Genomic DNA, 27,497 nt, shown 5'->3' with positions numbered 1-27,497 from the left:
CGTCGACGTCGTTGATGTCTTCACTGCGCCGCATGTGGCGCCGCCGATGCTGATTCCTAAACAATGCTCTAGGAGAGAGGCGCAGAGGCTCCTTGAAAAGGAGGAATATGCAGGGGATCAGGAGGAAGGAGAGATTGTTGAGTCTATGGATGAGTTTGAGGGTCTACATGAGGCCAGTGGCTTGGATACTTCTCCTGAGTATGATCTCCCATCTGCGAAGGCTGGGGTTGTGCAAGACATTGCTCCTCATCATGCGGTCATAAGGCAGGCAGCTGATTTGCTTGGTCTGCAGCTTCCTTCTGCTGAGGTGAAATCAAATATCCTTACGAAGGTTCTTAATACAGCTTCTTCAGCTTCTGAACTGTTGCTTCCCTTTAGTGAAGCTTTGACGGAACCAATAATGGAGGTGTGGCAGAAGCCTTTGTCTGCTCCTGCAGTTTCTCGTTCCATCTCTAGAAGGTACAGGCCCGTTCCTGGGGATCCGGCTTTTTTGTCTTCACATCCACATCCTACATCGAAAAGTTTGGTTGTTCAGGCTTCTTGTTTGAAACAATCTTCTGGTTCTTTCCCTACTATTCTTGGTGATAGGGATTCTAAAAAAATGGAGCAGGCGGCAGAGAAGGTATTCTCTTCTGCAAGTATGGCTCTTAAATCCACTAATGCAGCCTGTCTTCTTGGAAGGTATATCCATGCTTTGATGGACTCAGTCATGCAGCTAGCTCCGAAGTTGCCTGAGGAAGATCGGAAGAATTTTTTGGAGGACCTTTTTGATTCTCAGGCTGCGGCCCGTCAGGTGATTCAATTGGGTCTGGACACTGCTGACTCTGTGGCTCGTGTGATGGGGTCTTCTGTGGCGGCAAGCAGGCAGGCTTGGCTTGGTTTCTCACCTGATGTTCAGGCGACTGCTGGATTTGCCCTTTGATGGGTCAAAACTCTTTGGTTCAAAGGCGGACTCAGCCTTGGAGCGTTTTAAAGACAGCAGGGCTACTGCAAGGTCTCTGGGCCTCCCGGTGCAGCCCAGACGCTACAAGCTGTATGGTGATTTTGGGAGATCTGCTTCCTTTTGTGGCCGCCAGCTGTCTCAACAGAGCCAGAGAAAGTAGAATCCCTTGTATAAGCCGTACAGGGGAGGATAAAAGAGGCGTCAGGGGAGCAGCTCTACAACAATCCTCCTCCTCTACTTCCCCTTCTGCCACCGTTGGTACAACACAAAAGCAGTTCTAGATCCTCCATCTTAGAACATGTTGGTCCAGTTGGAGGTTGGGTGTCCATCTTTCTACAAGACTGGAGACTGATCACATCAGATCGTTGGGTCTTGAATCTTGTAGAGAATGGGTACGCTCTTCCCTTTTTGTAGTTTCTTCCTCCTTACCCTCTTCGCCAGAGTTGGTGTTCAGAGGACCACTTACTTTTACAGTACCTTGCTACAGAAAGGTGCGATAGTGGTGGTTCCAGAGCAGGAAAGGGGTCAGGGTTGCTACTCCCGGTATTTCCTGATCCCCAAAAAGGACGGTTGTTTAAGGCCAGTCCTGGACCTCAGGATTTTGAACCTTTACCTCAGAAAGGAAAAGTTCAAAATGTTGACCTTGGCAATACTGGGGGCAATACTGGACACTTCTGTGTGTCGAGCATACCTTCCTCCACAGAGGATTCTAGACATTCAGGAGATGATTCCTTTATTTCATGATGGAGTGGTTGTTCCAGTCCTGAAGGTCCTTTGCCTGCTCAGTCTGTTCACTTCCTGCATACTGTTGGTCAGTCATGCACGCTGACACATGAGGGCACTACAGCGGTGCCTCCGCAGGCAGTGGTATCAGCACAAAGGAGATCTCAGGGAGAAGATCAGAATCTCCAGAGAAGCTGCAGGGGAGCTGACTTGGTGGAGTGTGCAGGGCAACTTGTCTCAAGAAAAACCCTTTCAGCCTCCTCCGCCGGTGGCCACAGTGATCACGGATGCCTCCACTTTAGGGTGGGGTGCTCATCTGGAGATCTGGAGGTCAAAGGTCTTTGGTCCCCAGAGGAAAGGTTGTTTCATATCAACCTGCTGGAATTGCGGGCGATTCGATTGGCACTAAAGGCTTTCCTTCCTTCCCGGATTTGTCTGTTTGCAAATCATCTAGCCGGTGTGCTGAATGCACTTGCGGACAGTCTCAGTCGGCGTTACTCGGCCGATCATGAGTGGCGGCTTCATCCGGAGGTGGTCTATCGCATCTTTCAGATGTGGGGTGTCCTCGGTTGGACCTATTAAACTTTGTGTAAGCCCTGATGAAGTTCCCGTGGCACTAGGGGAACGAAACGTGTTGGCTGTGCCGGTTTTATAAGAAAAAATGTACATGAAAAAAGAGAGGAACCTTTGAAAAAATACTTTCCGTCCAATTGACTCTTATTAGAGTGCACCTTCCTTTCTTGAGGACATTTCTTATAATAGACATCTCTTAGCAGCGGGTAGTTGCACCCATGTAAAATATTTAAAACTTATGGAATTTATGTGCTTGACCTTGGTCTGCTGCTGTGTCTTCTGTATCTTTCTTACATTTGAAAGTGAAACATCCTTTACACTGCAGGGCCTTTACGACGCAGCCATCACAACGCAAATCGTTACTACGACTTGCGCTGGATGGCGCTCTTGCTCAAGGAATAGTTTAATTTTCTATTCCAACACCTTCCCTACTGTTACGTGGGCTGGAGTTGGAATAGAAAATTAAAATAATCCACAATCCAGCGCCCTCCAACACCGCGTCGTAATGACATACATCCCATTTGAAAATGTGTCAGTCCGGCCGTCTGCCTCGGTGGCACGGAAAAATTAGGTGGAACTGACGTCAGCACGCCGACGAGGTCTTCTTATGGCTCCGATGACGTCATACAGTGTCGCGAGGGGAGCCGTGCAATTGTGACGTCCTCGTTGACATGGGAGAGCTAGGAGAGAATTTCAGCAGAATGCTGGCGCAGGGGGTATTCATAAGGTGAGGAATCCACAGCCAGAAACTGTATCCACCAGAAAAAATGTTACCTAAGGTAAGTAACTTGTTCCTCACAGGAATTACCAGCTCCTGAATCATGTCAGAGCCCTGGCAGGTTTCATGCAGAAAATTGGACTACTGAAGGAAGCTGAAATGTCCAGGTGAAACTCCAGAAAATTGGGACAACCATGGTAATTGGTCTCGGTGTTCAAGGGGCCCAAAAAAATTACTCAGGGGTGGCTCCTCCGCTAAGGCCGAAGAGCTTCGCCCCACTGAGCAGGTCAAAAAGGAAAAAAATAAAATTAGAATATTATCAATTTATTTTTCCGTCCTTGCTGAGCGGGGTTGGGGTGGGGCTGCTCTGCTCACCGAGCAGGGCAGGGGAGGAGTGCTCTGACTACTCCAAGTGTTCATGATGCTTTGGTCGCCGTCTCTGGCACTTTGCATGTTCTCCACCCAGGCTGCATTACAGCCTGAGTGGAGAACATGCCCAGGCTGAACGCCAAACCACGGTGCTCAGTCCAATCACTGGTGCTTCATGCCCTGGAGTCCTTGAAGCGGGCAAAGAGACCAAGAGGCGGCGGTGGCAGTACACAGGTAAGTGTTTATTTATTTTGTTTATTCCCTCCCTCCCCTCGACCTGTCCCCCACACCGCTGTTAAATACCAGCCACTTCCATAATTGCTCATTTCAATGGTGACCTTCTGGATTCAAATTGTGATCCCATAGTATTTTGTTCCTACGGCGCAGATTGATTTACAGGCAGGTATGTTGTATTGCGCCGCTAAGAACTTTATTACTTAGGGCCTGATTGCGATGTCATTCTGAAGGCCTCTGAATTGGATTCGGCTTTCCTGGATCCGATTCGTAACCCTTGTTTCCGACTGAATCGTACACAGGTCCGAACGACCAAGTATGATGGGAAGATCTTGTCTGCGTCGACTGAATCGGTTCCAAACCCGATCCTGTCCATACGACTCGTTCATAGCCGAATCGTGCAGCACAATGGAGCCGGATTCTGAAAGAGTGAGTACGATGCACGATTCGGGCAGCCGTATTGACTCAGTCTCAGCGAGATGAAACGGCTGTCCGAATCGGACTTCGGGGAAATGTAGCAGGCACCCCTTCAGCTGGGGTTTTCCGAATCGGTCATGGGTGGTGCCCCTGGGCCCCCCGATCCAAGCATGCACAGTGTGGCGGGCACCAAAAGGTGCCTGCCACAGGGTGTACGCTTTTCCCCACCCACCCCATTATGCTATGGGAGCCTATGAACGCGTTCAGTATGCAGGCTCCCTATAGAGTTCTATGGTAGTCCGAGTGAACCGACTCCGTAAATATACAGATGCATCGTACTCGGTCGGACTCCTCCGCTTTGAGTTGTACGGAAAGCATTCTGGATCCGATTTGGTCGGGATGCTTTCCTTATGAGATCGGAATCGACTCCTTAATGTTAGTGTGTCAATTAATCTTTCCCTTTACTGTAACCCTTTTTATTACATATAAAATACTTAAAAGCTAGAAATGTGTTAATATTCGTATGTTACTTTTACTACAAACTTTTATAGTGACATGTTATTTAGGGACTCACCTTTTGAAAATATTAAATGTAATCATTTATTTATGAATGATTGGTAGTTTGCTAATAATTGTATTCTCAAAAACCTTAATAAACCTTTCAAAACAAAAAAAATAAAAGGGTTACAGTAGTATGTGTTGTTTATAGCACTTATGTTTAGCACACAAACATGTTTTGAAACACTATAAAAAACGTAATTAATATAATACATTTTGTATTGAACATGACCATTGGAAATGTTGTGTCATGACAACACCTTTATCTGTTTGTGTCAGTTTGTATCACAACTATACTTGTACATGTAGGTTACTAAACAATACCTCCTACAAAAAACACAAAATCACTGGTTTATGAAGACGCTTGCCTTGCTGTAGTGTCAAATTGTCCCAAATGCTGCAGTCATTCTTATTCATCAGGCCAAATTCAACTCAGGAACAAAGATTCTATTTTATTAGTATGATAATGTATACATCCACATCTATGTAAATTGGAGACATGGTCACGAATGTCTCCTTTCAATAATACAATTGTTTAAGAATTTGGATATCAAAACATTCCCTCAAAAATCATTGTATTGACTCTTAACCTGGCCCTTGCCTATAACTGAACACATTTAAAGAAAGAAAACAAGGATGTGCCATGCTATTATATGCTGATGTGCCTTTTGGATTCTGAGCTAAAGTGGGAGGCCACATTGTATTTTTGCGGGTCAAAAACTGTGCCAAAATGAGGGATGTCTTGACAGACGTCTGGAATAGATTTAGGTAGGGCCTAGGCTACAGGGAAGCAATACCTTACCACATACCTAATTGTAAGTAACATTTGTTATCATCAGAGAGGAGTGGATTCATCTGCCAATCAAGGACCGGACCTCCACTTTGATGTGGTGGCCAGATCCAAGTTTTGAGCGATCTTAAAATCCATGGTTGTTGAAGAGGAGTTAGTGAATTTTAAGATGCTATGCATGCTTCAGTGCTATGCTTCCATGAGGTGTGGTTCTCGAGAAATTGCACAGAGTAGGTTATGTTGGTTAGGAGGGTATTATACGGGTGTCTAGTAGCTCATTTCATCGTTATCCTTAAGTTGAATTCTCTTTATGAGGTGCAAGTGACAACTTAAAGTGATCCCCTAAAATAGGCATGAGCAGTCTACCACTTCTTCATGCAGTCCATGCAGTTTTTATTTCTCAAACTCCAAACGGATCGGAGTGATTGGGTTATGCTATATGACTTATATTGGCTATTTTGAGGTTAGATACTAGCTTTGCAAATCAAAGGCAATGCCAATTGGTCTGTGGGCCTTAAAAAGCAGTGTCAATAGGATTGTCAGCTAAACACTTTAATTTATTCATTTGTTTTCATATCTTTGCCAGAGTTTCATTTTAGATTAAATTGGGGTCTACCCTTGGCTCTGAGAAGGATATGCCAAGCTATGCTGCACCTAACCTCTGTGATTAAAATCTTTAAGTCAATCACTATGGATGGCCACCTATGGGCTTGTGTTGGGAAGTATTGTAATATCAGTGGCATGTAGGCAGAGGAAAAAAAACATTAAATATCTGCTAGATTTTGATCAATCTACACGTAGGGTCTGATTTAGAGTTAGGCATACTGGTTATTTTGTCACAAATGGGACAGATATTCTGTCTGTCGTATTACAAGTGCATTATATCCAATGGCACTAGTAAAATGGCGGACAAGATAGCCGTCACTTTGTGACAGAGTAACCGTCTGTCGAACTCTAATTCGCAGTCTTAGTTTCCTATACAATAGGCCATTTATAGTTGTAGAAGACAGGATCAAACTTGCACCCCACCTCCTGTGGATATCTCTGTGTTTAAATCCTCTTGCCTCTCTTACTAGGTCCTTTCTGTAGGCCCTCATGACCTTGGAAAATAATTGTTTCTTTTCTTATCTCCCAACAGGCCGCACCGCAGTGGTAGGAACACAGTTTCACCTTTTTTTTAGCTGTAGGGCCCAAAATAGGGAAATGTCAGGTGTTCTGTAGCTTTTGGTCAGGAGTCACAGTGTTCTGAAATCTGTCATTGCTATAGAATCAAATTTTAGTAGGTAACACATTCTATTGAAATATCTCATCTGCTTCAGGATGAGTCTCCTGGTGGGCTGTGTAGGATTCTCCTTCCTGGGTTCATGGACCATATAAAGCCAGTCATAGTTTACAGTAGTATTATTTATTGCTTTATTCAAGGCCACCATACAAAGTGCCTACTTCCGCCAGAACTACCCTCCACCCACAGACATCCATCCTCGATCCTCTTCCACGTGTGTCTTTCCCACACTTTCTGTCCTGCCTTTCACCAGGGAGTGATGTCCTGTGTCCAGCAGAAGTTAACTGGTGAAGCGTGGAAGTGTGGCCTGAGGGTCCTAATGACCTGCTTGCAACACAATGGGCTAGTTAAGCGCTCCCAAGGTGATTTAATCTCTGCTCAGACAAGTATGCATTTATTTTCCTTTGTCAATTTTATCTTTTTCCCAGAAGATGTTTTTTATGCATATCTTATCTTTCTCTGCCATACAACATGGATATCGGCTTTTTGGAATTTACTGATGCTAAATTTAAGAGGCATTGGCTTTTTGATCAGCAGTTTTTTTTTAAACCAAACTGACGTCGGGAGGTTTAGTGGCCTATACATAAATTATGACATTTGGTATTGTATATTGAGTTATCGGATTTTTTTCTATTATTACCCTGCTCTCTAATTTGTAATTGTTTTTCATGATCTATTTTATTATGCTTTTTTGCCGATTTTTATTTTTTTATGATTCTATGAATCGAAATAAACTGCTAATTGGCGCATTGAAGAACAGTATTACTGAACTATAAATGTGTGTCCTGTGTTGACAAAGTTTTCTTTTCTTTCGGACTTGCCAATTATGAACTGATGAATACTTAAAATGGTGTTTGTAAAAAAAGAAATTGTGCATCTGCATTACTGATGGTTGCAAAATTCCTCACTCCTTTTGCCTGCTATAGTTTATAAACAAAAACATTGTTCTTTCAACAATGTAGTATTGTTGCTATTTTTTAAAATTTAGTTTATGGTCTTAAACAAGTTCTTAGTATATAAAATACCACCGCCTTTTCTATTCTGATGGTAAGTGATTGATGGTTTTGCAATCTGATAAGTCAAAAAAGTCCATATTAAAAAGTGTCCTAACTAAAACATCTGCAACCCTTTATATGTTTTGTTTATATTACATTTATAATACTTTACACTAAAGTCATTATGTAAAAAATATTGACGTTAATGGAATCGAGTAGAGAAGACATTTCAATAGTAGTACATCGGTAAATTGCTTCTTTAATCCTTAACTTGGTGCCTGGGGATTTCGGAAACTGGTACGTTCACTGCTTAACTCTGTCAGAAATGACAATTTTTTCCCAGTTATCTGTTAGCTTGAGCTAAGATGCACAACAGTAGCCCTGAAAGCAATATGCTAAACTACTTCCAAAGGTTTACTTAATATATATCTGATTGTTATGCACATACATTAAGAATAGTGGCTTTTAGGTCTATGATGAGAAAATTGTGTAAACTTTGTACAGATACGAGAGAGGCACGTTGGTGCATACTGTGTGGTCGTGTGTGAGCCTGGTCCGGTTCTGGGGTGGGGTGTGGGACTGCCTATCTGAGGTGCTGGAATGGGACCTACCTCGTACACCTAGGTTGGGTCTTCTTCATGTCCTAGATCAAGTGGGTGGGAACATCTATAAGCGCCATCTCCTTCTATTAGGCCTTGTTGTAGCCAAGAGGGATCTGGCGAGGGCCTGGAAGAGTGACCGCGCCCCCCCACTTTGCGCATGGAAGGCGGGCTTGGACTTCCTCATGGGGCTGGAATTGCCGGTGTTTGAGGCCAGGGGCTGCCCTCGGAAACATTACAAGATCTGGAAGCGGTGGGCGGACTATAGAGACCTGACATTGGAACCTCCCGCTGAAACAGAAGATGGTCTATCCACTGATTGAGATCTCAGGGCCTGGATAGCTCCAAGACACTTAGTCGTGTTTTCTTATGTATACTGCAGCTGATTGTGATCACGTGCATCGGGTTAGGGCGGGATAAGGGGTGGGTAGTGGGAAATGTTACAGTTGTGGGGGGGGATAATGGGGCGGGTGGGGGCTAGACAGAAGTTTGAGCTATACGTATATTCTACTGTATTTTGCCTGCTGATGTGTTCTCCTGTTCTTGGAGGACTGTACACTTGATCTGCTTGAACTTCTAATAAATACTGTTATGAAAAAAAAAAGTTGTACAGATAAAACATGATTTGTGAATAACAGCCCCTGATCGTTACTTAGGTCACTTGAGTTAAATTGTACTATTAGAGACCTGTTAAGAAAGGTTAAGTGTAACATTAAATACTATTATTCACATTGGTTAATGTGTGTTTCCATTTTAACCAGTTGAAAATAAAATTCTATAGGCCAGGTTTTTTTTAACAAGATAGTTTTTTTGTAGGTTGTAAAATTATTGCCTCAGTTGAGTACACAGTAGCCCACAATAACACAGTAATAGTGTTGGAACCTAAATATGTCAGGTCACCTAGGGTAGCCTGGCCTAGGGTAAGACACTATCACTAGAGGCACATGTGTAAAGGTTGCAAACCACCCAGCAGTAAACCAACGCAATTTCACTCAAAAAGGACGCTACACCAATGTTTGGAAAAATACGAGCTTGTTTATAAAAATAATCTTTGCTCTCTTGTCTTTAGAAATCACAGCTTAGTACATTACAGTTTGTCATGAAAATAATAATAATACTTTTAAAGTTGCTAAATTATATCATTTCCCAGCATCAACAGTACATTACATTAGACTCCAACATTTGTTAGACTTGACTTCTGTGAAGTGCTCTATACTTTTACCCCCTCAGCACCTCTAACCACCAAAAAGGTACACAACCAATGAGAGATTTCAGATATACAAGAGTTTTACATATGCACCAGCAGCCTCTATGAGGAACTTATAATCGTACTTAGACAGCAGGTACTTTCAGCACTACATTGGCAGTTGCTTCTACCCCCAGATTCTGGTTCAGTGGCTACTTTTCCCTGGACCTGCAATCAATGAAGTTTATATCATCAAGCTACTCCCCACCTTCTATGACACAGAAGAGGGGAAAAACGATCAGTGTATCTGGACTATTTTGTCATGCACTGGTACTAACTTTCCTCTACACGGGAAGTCCTTTTTCAGAACCCAACTCCTCTGTCTCACGAGGCGATTAGTCCCCAGGGGCTCAGTCTTCCCCCTTTTCCCACACTCTCCTTACTGTGCCATGGAGACTGCTCTGTCCAAGTCTCCAAGTGTCTACGCTGTCAGGCGGCTCTGCCGAGGTCCCAACCGGCAGCTGCTGAAGCTGTTCCCTCCCGCCCAGCCAACCACCGGATCTCAGGGCTGGCGCGGGGAGGACCGGGGAATGTCTCTCATTTGATCCGGAACTGCCGTTGGTTCCTCCGCTGCCGGCCACACGATCCCAGGGCTGGCGCTACTAAGGCTGACGGACACTGACGAGCGCCGCTTCCGCTTTTCCCCACTGGCCGGCTCCGCCTCACAGAGCCGGCGGCTCAACTGGGCATGCGCGGAGGGGAAGTGTCTCCCCGCTGGAGCCCGCGCTCCTCTGCCGGCGCTTCCCCTGTCACTCCGCCCACTCCGGAAACAATGAAGGCATCACCAGGACCGCTCCTCACGGTGAAGCAACTCCCTCGCTACGCCTCTCCCCTCACCTCAGGACCGGCGGCCACAGCTCCAAACCTGCGCTGCTCACCTCGTGCTGACTCAGGAGCAGACCAGTTCGTTTTCTCTCCGCTTCCGCTCCCTCAGTGCTCGCTACTCTCCTCAGCCAGCAATCGGCCACGGCAGGTAGGAGGAGGGACGCTGTGGGGTTTTATCGCCAGGGGAAATCACGGCAACCAGGGGCAGAATTCAATTGAGGAGCTGAACAAGGGGGCCACAAAGATTAACCCCTCTCCTTCTGAGCAACACTCAGCAAGAGTCTCTCTAAAGTCTTTCCACTAGGCAGAGGACTGCGCTCCACAGTGCTGCAGTCTCCTTCTTTTCACACCCCGTACTTCCAGACTAGGGGTTGGTCAGGCGCCCAGGGTCTCCAGTAATCCCAAGCAGCGGGGACAAGTCAGGTAACCCAAGGGAGGAAGGGTGGTGAATCAATAAGGCAGCGTCCTTAGACTAGGAGGTCAACCCTTTGACTATCCTACCCCCACCTTCTGCTACAGCCTGTCCTCCAGCTGACTCTCTCTGGTAAGACAAAATGGGGGGGTTTCCTGGGAGACTTTTCCCAACCATCCTTCACCAGGCTGAGAGGACCGCGTACAGGGTGCCCATACAGAAGTATAAAGGGGCTGAAGCCCACTCCCTTCTGTGGCACTTCCCTGTAGGAGAATAGCAAACAGGGTAGGAGGACGTCCCATTTCCTCCGCAGGCTTTCAGGCAGACTTCTGATCATGCCCTTCAAGGTTTTGTTGAACCTCTCAACCAGTCCATTCGACTAGGGGTGATAGGGAGTGGTGAACCGGTAGGTCACTCCACACTCCTTCCACATTGCCCGCATGTAAGCTGACATAAAGTTGGTCCCCCTGTCAGACACAACTTCTTTGGGGAAACCCACTCGGGTAAAGATCCCCATTAGGGCCCTAGCCACCACAGGTGCAGTGACTGTCCTCAGAGGAAATGCCTCTGGGTACCTGTGGCATGATCCACTAGAACCAGGATGAACCTGTGACCAGCTGTTGTTGGTGGATCTAAAGGCCCTACAATGTCAATGCCCACCCTTTCAAAGGGGGTGCTAACGACTGGAAGTGGTTCCAGGGGAGCTTTCAGCTTCACCCCTGTTTTCCCACTGGCCTGGCAGGATACACATGTCCGACAGTAAGTGTTGGACGCCACTTTCATCTGAGGCCAGTAAAAGTGGAGGACAAGCCGAGCAAAGGTCTTGTCCTGACCTAAGTGTCCTGCCAAGGGTATAGCATGAGCCAATTCCAGCAGAAAGGCTCTGTATTGTTGCGGGACTACCAAGGCCCTTGATGAACCAGGTAAGGGTACCTTGGGTTCACTGTAGAGGAGTGCATCCTCCCAGTAAATGTGGTAGTGTCCCGTAACATCACCTGCTGCCTGGGCTTCAGCCTGTCGCCTCAGTCCCTCAAGGGTAGGGCACTCCCTCTGCCCCTTACAGAATTCCTCTCTGGTAGGTCCTCCCTCCACATGCCACTCAGCAGGGATGGGTAAATCCTCCAGGGAGTCTACTTCCCCCTCCACGGACTCCTGGCCCACCACCGCAGGTGGCCGATCTATCACATGGGTTGTGGAAGCGGAAGCAGGCTCTTCCTGTCTTCGGGTCTGTCCCTTTTTGGCAGCGGGTTGGGCCATTTTTCCAGGCTCCAACCCAGGCGAACTCCCTCTCCGGGCAGTCGCAGACCGTGTGCTCACACAGGCCCAGTCAGGTGTACCCAGCATCGCAGAGTGCGTCCGGTATTCCACCTCTCTCCAAGCGTTGTGCTCCATATCATTCCCCAGCAGACAATCAACTGGCACGGCAGGGTTTACGGCAACTCGAAGTGAACCTGCAACCCCTTCCCACTCAAAGGGAACCTCAGCCACTGGATAGTGGCCCATTCTGCCGTCAGCCATCGCGGCGGGGTGGAGTACATGGGGAACCACCTGCTCTGGAGACACCAGTTGACTTCTCACCATAGTCATACTGGCTCCTGTATCTCTCAGAGCCTCCCCTCTCTGGCCATTGATGGTGACCCATTGCCCATACTTAGCAGTATTTGGGGGCACCTGGATCTTAGGAACCATCTCCCGTTCTCCCAGGGACACTAAGGTGACACCCGCCCACTCACCCCCCTTATCTAAGGGCAACTCCTCCCCGAGCGCTCCACTAGCTACTCCCGGTGGTTTTCCTCCGGTGGGAGGGGGTGGTCTCTTTGGGCATCTGACATCTCCCTTATAATGTCCAACACCACCACACTCAAAGCAGTGGAGAGCCCTTGGCTGCTGGCTTTGGCCAGGATTAGGGTTTCTGGGCGGGTTTGCCTTAGGGGTGAAACCTGTTCCCTTACCCTGGAAATTGTTTTGGGGACCTTTAGAGAACTCCCTCTTTTTATCTCCTCCCTCCTTCTTCTGAGGGGCGCCCTGTCCGACCTTTTGGGAATCCCCTCCAGTCCCCTTTGAGGACACCCGGGTACTTGCCCAGATGTCCGCCTCCTCTGCAAGCTTCCGGGGATTGGTCAGCTTGCTGTCCACCAGGTGTTGGCGCAGCTCGGGAAAGCATTTCTCGAGGAGGTGCTCTTTCAAAAATAGATCATACAACCCCTCATAATCCTTCACCTCACTGCCCTTTACCCAGCCCTCCAATGCCTTTCTTGCGTAATCAAGGAAGTCCACCCAGTTCTGGGTGCTTAACTTGTGGCTCTCCCTGAACTTCTGGCGATACCTTTCTGGGGTAAGCCCAAACTTCCTTACCAATGCTAGCTTCATGGTGGGGTAGTTGGTTTGCTCCTCTGGTTCCAGGGCCAGCAAGGTGTCCCGACCAGTAGGAGGCATGTACTTATACAAACTACCCCCCCAGTGCTTCTCCTGCACCCCATGGGCTCTTAAGGAGACCTCATGGGCAGCCAACCATTTGGCTATGTCATCTCCCTGACTAAAGTTAGCAATTAGGTCTTTTGGCAAATAGGGTCTGGACTCCCTGGCTGTTTCTTTGGATTCGCTGCCACCATTCATCACAGGAGAGGACCCCCGTTGCAGGGTCTGGAGTTCCAACTCTTTCAACCTGAACTCATGAGCCATCCTCCGCTCTTCCTTCTCCTGCTCCAGCTTAGCCAACTCCCATTTTAATTGTCTCATTTCCCTCCTGTCGGTGAGCTCTGCTTCAGTCAAGCTTCCCCCGGAGACACTACTGCCCCTCCTGGAGTAGGACACTGGTCCTGGGAGTAGGTTTTCCCCCTCTGAGTGGAATAATCCTTCTATCTCCACAACCGTGTCCCGGTCTGTCCCTTCATCCTCCTCCTTCCCTTCTTTGTGTGCTTCCACCCAAGCCCTTAGACTGGTCTGGAGTTCCCCCTTCCTGGCACCATGCTTAAAAAATATCCTCATTTGTTGGCAGAAATCTTTCAGCTGAGCCACAGAATAGGTGTCCAGTTTTTCTAGTACAAACTCCATTTTTCAACAGGCAATACAAAGTTACACACACAAGGAAATTTGAGTTGCAAGGGCAACCTGAAGCTACCTCCACCCCACCACCACGAACAAATTTGGAAAAACAAAAGTAAAAATTAGGAGGGCCGCTAGGAGAAAACTCCTGGTGTAGGCTAGTGAATTACGCTCAATTACTACTGAGTAGTTGCAACCACAGTCAATATCCCACCGCTAGACACCAACTTGTTGGAACCTAAATATGTCAGGTCACCTAGGGTAGCCTGGCCTAGGGTAAGACACTATCACTAGAGGCACATGTGTAAAGGTTGCAAACCACCCAGTAGTAAACCAACGCAATTTCACTCAAAAAGGACGCTACACCAATGTTTGGAAAAATACGAGCTTGTTTATAAAAATAATCTTTGCTCTCTTGTCTTTAGAAATCACAGCTTAGTACATTACAGTTTGTCATGAAAATAATAATAATACTTTTAAAGTTGCTAAATTATATCATTTCCCAGCATCAACAGTACATTACATTAGACTCCAACATTTGTTAGACTTGACTTCTGTGAAGTGCTCTATACTTTTACCCCCTCAGCACCTCTAACCACCAAAAAGGTACACAACCAATGAGAGATTTCAGATATACAAGAGTTTTACATATGCACCAGCAGCCTCTATGAGGAACTTATAATCTTACTTAGACAGCAGGTACTTTCAGCACTACATTGGCAGTTGCTTCTACCCCCAGATTCTGGTTCAGTGGCTACTTTTCCCTGGACCTGCAATCAATGAAGTTTATATCATCAAGCTACTCCCCACCTTCTATGACACAGAAGAGGGGAAAAACGATCAGTGTATCTGGACTATTTTGTCATGCACTGGTACTAACTTTCCTCTACACGGGAAGTCCTTTTTCAGAACCCCACTCCTCTGTCTCACGAGGCGATTAGTCCCAGGGGCTCAGTCTTCCCCCTTTTCCCACACTCTCCTTACTGTGCCATGGAGACTGCTCTGTCCAAGTCTACAAGTGTCTACGCTGTCAGGCGGCTCTGCCGAGGTCCCAACCGGCAGCTGCTGAAGCTGTTCCCTCCCGCCCAGCCAACCACCGGATCTCAGGGCTGGCGCGGGGCGGACCGGGGAATGTCTCTCATTTGATCCGGAACTGCCGTTGGTTCCTCCGCTGCTGGCCACACGATCCCAGGGCTGGCGCTACTAAGGCTGACGGACACTGACGAGCGCCGCTTCCGCTTTTCCCCACTGGCCGGCTCCGCCTCACAGAGCCGGGCGGCTCAACTGGGCATGCGCGGAGGGGAAGTGTCTCCCCTCTGGAGCCCGCGCTCCTCTGCCGGCGCTTCCCCTGTCACTCCGCCCACTCCGGAAACAATGAAGGCATCACCAGGACCGCTCCTCACGGTGAAGCAACTCCCTCGCTACGCCTCTCCCCTCACCTCAGGACCGGTGGCCACAGCTCCAAACCTGCGCTGCTCACTTCGCGCTGACTCGGGAGCAGACCAGTTCATTTTCTCTCCGCTTCCGCTCCCTCAGTGCTCGCTACTCTCCTCAGCCAGCAATCGGCCACGGCAGGTAGGAGGAGGGACGCTGTGGGGTTTTATCACCAGGGGAAATCACGGCAACCAGGGGCAGAATTCAATTGAGGACCTGAACAAGGGGGCCACAAAGATTAACCCCTCTCCTTCTGAGCAACACTCAGCAAGAGTCTCTCTAAAGTCTTTCCACTAGGCAGAGGACTGCGCTCCACAGTGCTGCAGTCTCCTTCTCCTTTTCACACCCCCGTACTTCCAGACTAGGGGTTGGTCAGGCGCCCAGGGTCTCCAGTAATCCCAAGCAGCGGGGACAAGTCAGGTAACCCAAGGGAGGAAGGGTGGTGAATCAATAAGGCAGCGTTCTTAGAATAGGAGGTCAACCCTTTGACTATCCTACCCCACCTTCTGCTACAGCCTGTCCTCCAGCTGACTCTCTCTGGTAAGACAAAATGGCTGACCAGCATTCCGCCTTTTATAGGCTGACTCTCAGAGGTCCAGAAGGGACCAGAAGGTTCTGGAATGCCCTACTCTATCCTATGGGACAGGTTCCAGGTATGACAGTTGGGACAGTTGGTAGCCACCATTTTGTGACTCCAAGGGAATTCCTGTCAGGAAAGGCCTCAAGGCCTGAGGTGAAAAACCATGAGGGTGAAAGAGCACCTATCCCCTAGACCAACACCTTGAAAAATCTAGTGGACACAAAAATAAATAAAGGCATGAGGGGCAAAAAGGGGACAAAATAAATAATAAATTGGAGGGACTACGCAAAAGGTCAGACAGGTCTAACAAATAGTCTAACAAAATTAGTGGTTATTTTAATCAGGCTCCTTAGTTTATGTGACTCAGGGCCTCATTGAGCTCCTCTGAAGGCACTGAAACATTGCTGAACGACTGCTCAGCAATTATTTTTGTTTTTCAAAAACAAACTCACAAAGCAGAAGTTTCTTTTTGGAAAACCAAAAAAACTATTGACCCAAACACCATGGGAGTTTTCTGACACGGTGTAGAGGTAATTGGTTTTTTTTTTGGACTGACAGAGTTTTCCTAGGAGTCCCAAACTGTAAAAAGTACATCAGATCGTCTGCTCTAAAAAACGGCGGGCAGTCTGCTGCACTTACACTGATGACTGCAACTCCGTTTGGGCTGTCGGAGTAGGCTTTCCATTGTTGGAGCCGGCAAAAGCAGCTAAGTCGGAAACATGACTGTCCAGCCGACTGTAAATAGAGGTGCCAGACCAGATTGGCAGAAAAAACACTCTACAATATTTTTGGTGGAGCACCCTGTCCGCAAAACTCTGTATCAGACTCTTAGGGACATATTTATGAAGGTGTTGCATCATGCTCCCCGGGTGAGGCATTACAAGGAGAAATATGTTTATTGCTCCTCATCTTTTTCTCTATGTGTGCTGCATTGTGCAGCACACATAGAAAGAGGAAAATGCTTCTGTGGATTGTTTTTGTGAAGAAACAATCCTGCCTGTAACGCTGGCACCCTTTCACCATGGTGCAAGGATGCCTGCGTTGGTGCTAGGCTGGCGAAACGGCACCAGTGCAAGGGAAAAGGACAGGAATGCACTGTATTGGATAAATATGTGTAGCATCCTGCTACAATAATTACAGACACACGTAGCTGTTCTAACTGGAGCTTTATTACATACTTGTTACTCCTGCCCTGTCCCTATTCTAACTGACCTCTTCCTTTCCCCGGCTCCTCCTGTTCCTGCTCCTCCTACAACTCCGCCCCCCAACCACTAGACTACCTCACACAGCTCTACATCTCCCCCCTTCTTAACAAAATGAGCTTAATGTCCTCAGTGTTCGCAGTTCTTCAATCCACCACACGGGTTGGCGGACAGTCTGTTCTTCAAGCCTCAGTAGTGTCAAATCAGTGGTGGGTTTGGCTTTGATCACTCTTTCCGGTGTCTTGATCAGGGCGTTCTCGACCACGTTGCGTGTGAACTGTTCACTCTCACAGTCTGCAGTCCTCATGTTTCCCTCTGGTGGTGTAACGGTTGGTTCGGGTGCTCGGTCCCTTTCATGAGCGGATAATGTTCTGGTCTTCTTATGGGCATCTGCGCTTACTTTTGCTCCTTCTTGTCTTGTCCGGTCGAGGGCGACACTGTCTTCCACTTCAAGGTCATGCACATCAGACAGTCCGGTACTAGCTGACGGGACTGTCTTGGTTTGGTTCGGCAATTCATTCACAGCCTCGGGTTGTCTGTTGAACTCCGGGGCTATCTGTGCATAGGCACGTTTCTCTCTCATCTGATGATCTCTCTCTACTGACATGTCCGGCTTTCTTTGCGGAATGGCTGGCAGGTCCCTTCCCGTCCGGTGACTAAGGTCCACTGTCTCTGTTTTCTTCTTGTAGGTCCTTCGAGTCAGCCTTTCAGACCCCTTCAGGGGTGACGGTGTGTGATCTATGTCCGGATATGTTTGTGATTGACACGACAGATTGTCTTGTGGCGTGACTGCGTATTCAGAGACCTTTGTGTGTGTCATGTTGCCTTTGACAGGAAGGGTGTCCTTTGGTTCTATGGCGCGTTCGGGTGGTTGACGCCATGGCTGTTGTCGGGACCATGACTTGGCCGACTCACGGGATCGAATAGATGTGCTCTCTGGGTCGGAGAAGTCTCTTGTTGACTTCCAGGATCGGACGGACGCGCTCTCTGAATCAGAGGAGTTCCTGGCCATGGACGTGCTTTCTGGGTCAGAGAAGTCTTTAGTCGACCTCCAGGATCGGATGGATGTGCACTCCGTGTCAGAGAGATCCTTCTCTCCATTCCTTCTCCAACGTTTTTTTGAAACTGTCTTTGGAAATGGATCTTTGAATTTCGTAGTCCATGACGAATTACTCTTCCCCTTTGAATTGTCGTTGAGATGCTTCTCCGCGTGCCTTTGTTGGAACGTCTCCAATGTTGTCTCATTTGGGAGGTTGTTTGATGATTTTGTTCTTATTCTTTGTGCTTGATCCCAAGCTTTGGCCTCTTTATCCTCCCTTTTGGTTCGTTGCTGTGGAGGATCAGTCCGTCTTGTGCGACCTGTTTCTCCTTCTCTCTTGTTTGATGCTCTGACACTTCTGATTTGTGTTGTGCGTGTTCTTCGGCCAGATGTTTCTTTGGACTCGTCTTCACTGCTTGTCGGCTGATGTTCCTGCGCCGACTTCCGGTGTTGACCAGGGCGACCCCTTCTTCTCTGGTTAGTCTTTCTCTCCCACTTGCTGTGCAGGATGTCTTCTTGTCTAGGAGTGCGATCTGTTTCACTTGATGCTCTTTCCCCATCAGAGCATTGTGTGTCATGCCTTGAGTGACTCCTTGAGGAACTCCTGGGGGGTGAATAACTTCGTGGGACGATCTTTTGGATGGTTGACCCTGGGTCATCTGACTCCAAGTACTTCTTGGTTGACTTTGAGTAGTCGGATGCTGAGGAATCTGATTCTGGGTAATCCGTGTCACTTTCTTTGTCACTGTATCTTTCCCGTTGTCTTGTTGCTGGTCTGCCTTCCCTCTCTCTCCTTTCAGTTCTGTTTGTTTTCTGAGTTCTATTTTCCCAGGTGTCTTGATGGTTTGCGCTTAGGTGCACGTCCTTCAATCCTCCTCTTGCTTCGATCTGCATTCCAATTTCGGCCTTCTTGATGATTTCCTTTAAGGACCAATGCCCCTGCAGGATCTTGCGCTTTGTGGCAGGGTTTGTGCAACCTTCAACAATCCGAAGTCGAATCGCGTCTTCATCTGTGAAAGTGTTGAAGTAGCAGCCTCGTACCATACTTTGCAGACGAGTGATGAAACTTGGCAACGGTTCGCCTGGTTCCTGCCGTGCTGTATTAAAAGCCATGCGATTGTGATCCACATCTGTTTGTGCATTGAGATGAGCACTGAGCTCCCTTTGGAGCCTTTCATAGATTTCTGTGTCCTCTTTGGAAAATGTCCTGATTGGGCACCGGCCCTACGGGCCTATCAGATGGAGGAGTAGTATCAGACATTTCCTCTCTCTTTGCTCACCATTGGCTTTTAGGAAATCTTCTAATGCTTCGAGCCACCGGTGTCGTTTGAGATCCGAGGTCCAATCACCAGTCTGCATCGCTGGGGGCATTACTTCACTATATGGAGTAGCCCGCCGTGCTGTGTCTCCTCCCGCCATGAGAGAGGGAGAGTCTGGTCAAGGTCTTTGGTCTGGTTGTTTGCTTAGAGATGGATAGTCTTTGTAATCAACGGAGTATGCGCCGGCGAATGAACTTGGATGGTTCTGCTCTCTCCGGGGTCCTCTGTAGGACTGCCCTCCTCTGGGTCTTCTGCAGTTCTGTCCAGTAGCTCTTCTCTTTTCGGCGCTCTTCAATTTGTGCTCGGCGTCGTCGTTATCCGTCTCTAGCATTTGCTAATGCTTGTCCATGTGCTGTTGTCGTTGCTTGGTGTTTTTTGTGTTTGCTTGTGTCTCGTATTTTATGGACACGTGTTGCCTCAGTACGTTCGCTACTGTGCATTCATTTGCGTTTCTCAATGTCCACGTTGCCACCCGTGCTGACATTTGTTTTGTCAGCGCCCGTGCTTGTTAGTCGATTCACTCTCGTGTGTGCGCGTGCTTGTTCTGTTTTGGTTGCCAGGCCGTGTTCATTGTTGTTCACACGCCGTTATCTACGCTTGTGTGTTTGCCTTGCTACTGCCTATTTCTAGGCATTTACCAGTGTCTGTTTATTGTCATGTACCAAGGCTTGTCGACGACATGTGTTTGTTTCCTTTCGCCACTGCTTGTTTTTCTATTCGCCACGACTTGTCTATTGGCTCTTGACAGTATTTGTAGGTTCCTTGCCAATGCTTGTTTGGCCTTCGCCAATGCTTGTTTGGTCTTCGCCAGTGCTTGTTTGCATGCACCTGCCAGTGCTTGTCTGTATGTCTCTTGCCTTTGCCAACGCTTGTTTACTCTTGGCCAATACTTATCCTTGCATGCACCAATGCTTGTTATTTTGCATGTGTCAATGTTTGTTTCTTTGTTCTTGCCAATGTTTGTTCACTTTCTGGCTGTTGCCTGACTGTAAGATGGCCGCCTATGCATCACACAGGGTATGTCCTTGGAATCCGCCTGACTCAAAGATGGCCGCCGCTATTGCAGGCATACACGAGGCTGGCTCTCCAGGCTCATTCACTCGGGGGCACTCAGGACTCACCGGCGGCCGGCTTCTGGGGCAGTCCACGCCAGGATTCACTCCTCCTTGGCCACCACGGACATCAGGTGAGATCGGGGTGGGCTCCCGGCTCGCCTCCACAGTTCCCGCTCTTCTTCGCCGAAGACCTCCCAAACCTCACGCATCGGGCGTGAGGTTTTTCCGATGTCCGATGTCGCCGGGGCTCGGATTTCAGCGCTCTCGGCAGCGCTTGCTGGCGGCACGTTGTGGACGCCGTCCACACCTCTGGGGCACTTTTCCTACCTCTCTGGGCACTTCACAGGGTCGGAGTGGGCTCCCGATCCCTGCACACACAGGCTCTTCACACCGGGCACACGCTTCCAGCGTGAGGCGATTCTTTAACGCGACGGACTGCTTTGCCTTCAGGCAGTTTGGCGCTCGTGTCTTCGACCCCTCTGCTCCCTCACAGGCCTTGGGGTCACTCTTGACGGCTGCTGGCCTTGATCTCCAGGCGGCAACGCGTTCCCATTCAGCAGCATTTTCAAAGCTGCAAGCTGCTCGGGACAGGGCGTCTTTGTAGGGCTTTGTGCACAGTGGGGTTTGCTTCATCCCACCCTCGTAGCCAGCTGTAGCATCCTGCTACAATAATTACAGACACACGTAGCTGTTCTAACTGGAGCTTTATTACATACTTGTTACTCCTGCCCTGTCCCTATTCTAACTGACCTCTTCCTTTCCCCGGCTCCTCCTGTTCCTGCTCCTCCTACAACTCCGCCCCCCAACCACTAGACTACCTCACACAGCTCTACAATATTGGTGCATTCCTGCCCTTTCCTTGTGAGGCAGGGTTAGCGTTGCAAGGTAGCTATTCAAGTAAATATGCCCCTACGTCATTAAAGAGTTGGCTTCCCAGTCACTGAAACCATGCTTGATATAGTCATATCTCTGTCCTGGTACTTAATGGTTGGATTTTTATCAGAGAACTTCACTCTTTCTATGAAAATAAAGGGCCTGATTTAGATCTTGGCAGACGGGTTACTTCGTCACAACGGTGACAGATATCCCGTCTGCCAAAATATATTTCCCATAGGATATAATGGGATTTATATTTCAGCGGACGTCTATCACCTTACGACTGAGTAATCCGCACCACAAGATCTAAATCAGGCCCTAAGTCTGGAAACTGTTTCAGATACTGTGGTTCTTTGAAAGTAATTATTTAGTTCTTATACATTATTCTGCATCTGCAAGGTTGCAGAATTCCATATTGTGTGCTTTTTAATCCAGGATGGAATGCTGGTCTAATGAGCAACACTATGCCAGAAAGGCCTCTTGGATTTCTTTCAGCTGATGTTTATTTTTACAGCTTTACCTGTGAGCTCTTTGAATGTTTGGCATTGCTCTTGAAACCAGTCCCAAATGTTAAGGCATGGAGCTTCTGTTACCTTTGTCTTTGCTAAACCATTTCCATTAAGAGCCGCAGCCGCTGATTCACAAAAGCATTTATGAGTACAAGAAGTAGTACGGGTAGTCCCTTACCCATCTTTGCGAATTGTCCATTAAATGTTCGACTCCCTATAAGTAAAAGTGCAAAGAGGGCACTGTACTTTATATTTATAATACTTTTATAGTATTTGTATATGAATCTTCCATGAACATTCCTATTTTACTCTCATTTTAGAGTTTTTAGGTCCAATTCAAAAAAGCATGTAATAGTACCTAAAGGAATACGCCAAATAGGCCCCTTCAACTTCAAGGTCTCTTATCGTGGGGGGCATGAGTTTAGCTTCCAGTTTGTCATTTCTGAGTTCTGATTCTGCTGCTGTCCTGCATTACAGTTTGTCCTCCTTTGTTTGAGGTCTTGCAGTGACTGTAGCCATAATTGTTTTTTAGCTCTGTGACTTCTTTGAGTAGCTTCTTAAGAATCTTATATATGTAATTCAGGAAACTTTCAGAGGTGCCACAGGCTCATTTCTCCCCTTAGGGTTTGTGGCCAGAATTGTAAAGGTGTCTCTTCTCGTATGAATTTTATAAATGTGTGCTGCAGTTAAGGAGATGCTTACCTCACTCTCTTCTGACATATTGACATACTTGGTGGTGGTGGAAGGCCAATGAATAGACGAGATTTACTAATGTATCACAAGAATCACACTATTCGTGTAATCTACTACTTTTTTCAATTTTTTTTTGTTGTATGGGATTGATGTACCACTATTCTGAAGGACTCAACTATCTTTTTGAGTGACTTTGTGGTTAATATCAATCAAAGATGAATCTAAAGAATTCTGATAGAGTTCTGATAGTTGTTTTGTTGTATTTCTCATTGAGGTTCTGATTTGACATTATTCATATATAGCTTTTAGAATTCAGATTTGATACAATTAAAGGTTTAATAGACATTAACAATAGAGAATTGCGACTGTGAGTAGATCTCTCTCTCTCTCTCTCTCTCTGTCTCTCTCTTTCTCACTCTCTCTCTGTACTTGACCTTATGGTTCCATCCTTTTTGCTTTACGTTTACCTACTCATGTGCTCATGTGCTGCATGTGTTCATTTATCTGATCTTGGCCCACACATCATCGATGAAGTGCCTATATTTGAGTCACTGCTCAACTTGCGTATATAGTATGAAATACAGTTACCAGTCACTGCTCGGGTTTATGAATAGGTGAATGTGTAGGTGGATGAAGTCCTCCAACCCCTCCCACCTACACTTGCATCTTTCCTTCTTACCCCACTTTCCACCATTTCGTCCCACCGGAATTACAAACATGAGGGCTGGAATGCCCGGACAGGAAGTCAATGGTCGGGAATGGCTCCCATTCATTTAGGTTCCTGACCTTATATCCAAGCCTTCAGATAACATGCTTAGTTGTGTCAAGAGGGTAAGGGAAGACATAAGGGGTTCCTCCATTTTTTTCTAGCGAAAAGGAATACTCTCCTAGGTCCTGCTTCAGGCAGTTGATCTCACCAATGATATCAGCTGCATTTGAGCAAGTCACAGGATGCTGAGATTGGATTGCCCATTTGTCTATGGCAATGATAACTGTTCTTACATTAGTCCAGCTGTTTAAGGACAATTGATTTTTGGTACTGGAATTGTGCGCATATTAGGCTGGACCAAGAAGTGAATTCTTTATCCCTATTAAGGATTGGTGCTTATAGTAAGGGTTGTAGTTCCCGGAGACGACCTGGTCCCAACTCGTGCGGCGAGCCTGGAAGGGCACGCGCCACGCCCGCTTTCAATTGGTCCACTACTACGTGCTCCATGGGGCATATCTGACCCCGGCGAAAATCCAACAGTATTTTGCTACGGGCTCTGCGGACTGCCCCAGGTGCCGGGCGCCGGAGGCAGACCTCCTCCACATGTTGTGGTCCTGCCCAGGATTGTCCTCCTACTGGACGGAAGTGGGGAAGACCCTGGAGGAGGTGACAGGGAGGTCCTTATCGGTTGATGCGGTAGTGGGACTCCTGCACTGGTTTCCACATACCCCCAAAAACAGAATTACTAGTAAATTCATTGATTTGGGGCTTCTCCTTGCTAAACGAGAGGTGACCAGGAACTGGAAGGCACGGGCTGGTCCGACGGGGGGCCGATGGCACAGCGAACTCTTGAAATGGGCAGTGGGAGAAAGCACGCTGCGGTACCAGTTAGCTAGGAGACAGCATAACGAGAAGGCGCAGGAGGCAGCGCTAGAGTGGGAGACATTAGTGCAGGCCCTAAGGGTTTATTGCGCCCCCAGCGACTCCGAAAGTGAGGAAGCAGCTCGCCCCGAGTCCCGATAGGCGATTACACTTTACAGATCTGTTACTTTCCTCATGGGTCCTCTCACAGATCCTATTGCGGTTGTTACCGTGCACTGATGGCGGGGTGGGGCGGGGGTTAACTCGGTTTATAGTGTTTTGAGGGAGGGGTTTTCTTTTGGTTTTGTAGGCTTGTTTAGAAAAGCAGATGACGGACAGTGGATCATCCGGACCAGCTTCGACTTCCTGGTGAGCCCCCACTGGATTTCGCCGCCCGACCATTGGGTTGTGGGCTGAGTGGCTGTGTAAGGGTACATATTACTGGGGGACGGAGGGTTGCATTTCACTGATTTTGTTTGATCTATAATGCTGGTCAAATATGTAACAATTTGCTAATTCCTGCAATAAAAATATATTTAAAAAAAAAAAAATAGTAAGGGTTGTAGTTGAGTGTAGTGATTACTGCTCCCAGCTGTTCTCATACACATACCAGTGTGCAATTATTGACTTTCAACACATTTCTTTCCACCCGTCACAAACCACTGAGGAATTGGAGATAGGACCAGGTGTTCCCTGACATAACACCTCATGTGGCATCCTCCATCCCCTTAGTTTTCTTCCTGATGTTGGAGACAGGGTAGTGGAACTCAAGGTATATGCGTTGCCATGAAGTGCTAAAGTTATTATGAATATCATTAGGTTAATGAAAAAAACGATCCTGCCCTAGATGAGGATAAGAGAGAACTTTTTTTCTTCTTTCAGATTGTGGTTCAACTCTCAGAGGACCTTCTCTCTAGAGCTTCAATGACAGTGGTCAATGGTCGTCCAACACTGACAATTAATGTTTCCACTGCACGTGAGCAGTGGTTAGAAGGGATGTTGAGGCATGAAATAGGTAAGTGCCTCAAAACACAAGTTTCTTTTACTGAATATGTTATTAAAATGATACAAGTGAAACTAATTCTGTCATCCATGAGTATTCCTCTCATTCTTCTACCAGGTGTCTGTCTTTCGGTGACTAGTTTATATTAAAAGGGATGCTAGCTTTGTATGATAGAGTGCCAAGAGATTATTTGTAATCAGTGAGGCAAAATCATGGTTTTCCTCAGCTGAGGTTTCATACCCACACCTTCTGCTTTTACCTTACTTCTGAGATAAATGGTGGATGGGATTGTCTATGGGGTGGCTTCAGGGGGGTTCATGGTGTTGGTCTGGGAGATGGTAAGCATGTGTGTGCACGTTCGTCTTGTGGACAAACATAGGAATATTAATTTCTACTGCTCATTGCGGCTGCAGTTTTTCCCATTTCTACGTGTTGTAAAATTGATATTGCAAACAATTAAATTGACAGATTTGGTACATGAGTTATACAAAATAAAGTTTAGTAGTAAGATCTGTCTTCTGTTACGAAGACTCTAACAGGTGGTAGACAAGCACTTGAGTAAGTAAGTAAATTGATTAGTCAATAAAAAACATAACAATATGCATAACCATACAATAGGATAAAACAATTTAAATTAATTTGCTAAAAGACATTGATAGCAAGTGTTTTCAAGTACATTGGTGAAATTCATACTGCTTTTACCCTTCAGTTTTTTCTGTGCAAGGGACTCGTTACGCATATTGTCAGAGTGCTGTTTTACAGTGCAATCTTTGTTTGAAACTATGCTATGGTTGTTAGAGTGTTAAAGCAAAATAAAGTGCATTATCAAAATGATTTTTAAGATGCAGGGAGGTGCTATAAAACCCTTCCTAAAGGTAGTACAAGTGTGACCCAGTGTCCCTGTAATACCCATTTAGTGATTTAAGTTCTTTGCTAAGAGAAATACGTTTAATATCTTGGAAGAGTGCGTTATTAAGTGTGTGCAGTAGCTACGGTGTGTACTTGTAGTAGTGGAGTCGTGAAACAAGATCAGCTGGTGAGATAGCGGTGCTGTTATATTGACTAATCAATCCCCCGCTGGCAGCCACAACGGTGATTTGTTGTAATAGTTGTCCCATCTTAAGCTGTTACCCTACCGCAGCCATACCGAGTTAGATACACCATGACCACATGACCATCCTGTTGACACAGATCAGTCCAATTTAGATGAAGTAGTGCATTATTAGCTTTTGGACTATCTTGGGATTGAGCAAGTCGATGACTTGCGATGTGTATAAGGGACCTAAGTTTGTCTACAAATTTCCCGCATCTCGATAGGACACATGGAGCAGATTGTGTGAAGCAGAGCAAGGATGCTTCCAGGCAAAGGTGAGCTCCTTAGGCCAAAAAGATCAGCTTCAACAGTTTCCTCCTGGATGTGTCTAATTTGGGGCAGCAGCACTAGAGATGTAGCCATGATTCATGTCTGTAGCAACACCGCCTGCAATCCCCACCTCTTCTTTCAAGTTCAAGTTCAGGAATTTGTATAGCGCACTACTCACCCAGAGGGTCTCAAGGCGCTTGGGGGAAGGGGGTGCATTATTTATCGAATAGCCAGGTTTTGAGTCCCTTCCTGAAGGAAATGTGGTTCTGGGTAAGGCGGAGGTGAGTTGGGAGAGAATTCCAGGTTTTGGCCGCCAAGTAGGAGAAGGATCTTCCTCCCATGGTGGATCTTTGGATGCGTGGAACTGCAGTGAGGGCTTGATTGGAGGATCTTAGTTGGCGGGTCGGTGTGTAGAAGGACAGTCGTGTGTTGAGGCATTCGGGTCCTAGTTTGTAGAGGGCCTTGTGTGCGTGGGTGAGGAGACGGAACGTTATTCTCTTGTTGACGGGAAGCTAGTGGAGGTCTTTCAGGTGACCGGTAATGTGAGCTTGGCGCGGGATGTCCAATATGAGTCTGGCTGATGCGTTTTGGATGCGTTGGAGTTTTTTCTGTAATTTGGAAGTGGTTCCGGCGTAGAGGGTGTTTCCATAGTCCAGTCGGCTAGTGACCAGAGCGTGGGTGACAGTCTTTCTTGTTTCGGTGGGGATCCAACGAAAGATTTTTTTGAGCATACGAAGTACGTTAAAGCAAGAGGATGAGACGGTGTTGACTTGTCTGGTCATCGAGAGGGAGGAGTCTAGGATGAAGCCCAGGTTACGTGCGTGGTCTGTGGGTATCGGAGCCATGCCCAGGGCCGATGGCCACCATGAGTCGTCCCAGGCAGAGGGAGATGATCCTAGGATGAGGACTTCCGTTTTGTCTGAGTTAAGTTTTAGGCGGCTGTTTTTCATCCATTCTGCTACTTCTTTCATGCCTTCATGAAGATTGGTTTTGGCGGTGTTGGGGTCTTTGGTAAGGGAAAGGATCAGTTGGGTGTCGTCAGCGTAGGAGATGATGTTGAGGTTGTGTTGTCGCGCGATGGATGCGAGGGGACTCATGTAAACGTTGAAGAGGGTGGGACTGAGT

The 27,497-nt window shown here is 47.2% G+C and overlaps 1 protein-coding gene across 1 annotated transcript in view; it reads left to right on the top strand.

The window, feature by feature from the left end:
- The window catches only part of MATCAP2 (microtubule associated tyrosine carboxypeptidase 2), a 358,052-nt gene that overhangs the window by 204,534 nt on the left and 126,021 nt on the right, over positions 1–27,497 (top strand). Inside the window, exon 4 of the mRNA XM_086964828.1 lies at positions 24,889–25,021. Coding sequence (XP_086820954.1) covers positions 24,889–25,021 — 133 coding nt within the window. The remainder of the gene's footprint in view (positions 1–24,888; positions 25,022–27,497) is intronic.

This window comes from Lissotriton vulgaris, chromosome 4_1 (assembly GCF_964263255.1).
Source record: "Lissotriton vulgaris chromosome 4_1, aLisVul1.2, whole genome shotgun sequence".
NCBI classification, from domain to species: Eukaryota; Metazoa; Chordata; class Amphibia; order Caudata; family Salamandridae; genus Lissotriton; species Lissotriton vulgaris.
The sequence above is the reverse complement of the archived record's forward strand: the minus strand, read 5'-3'. Positions and strand labels throughout refer to the sequence as shown.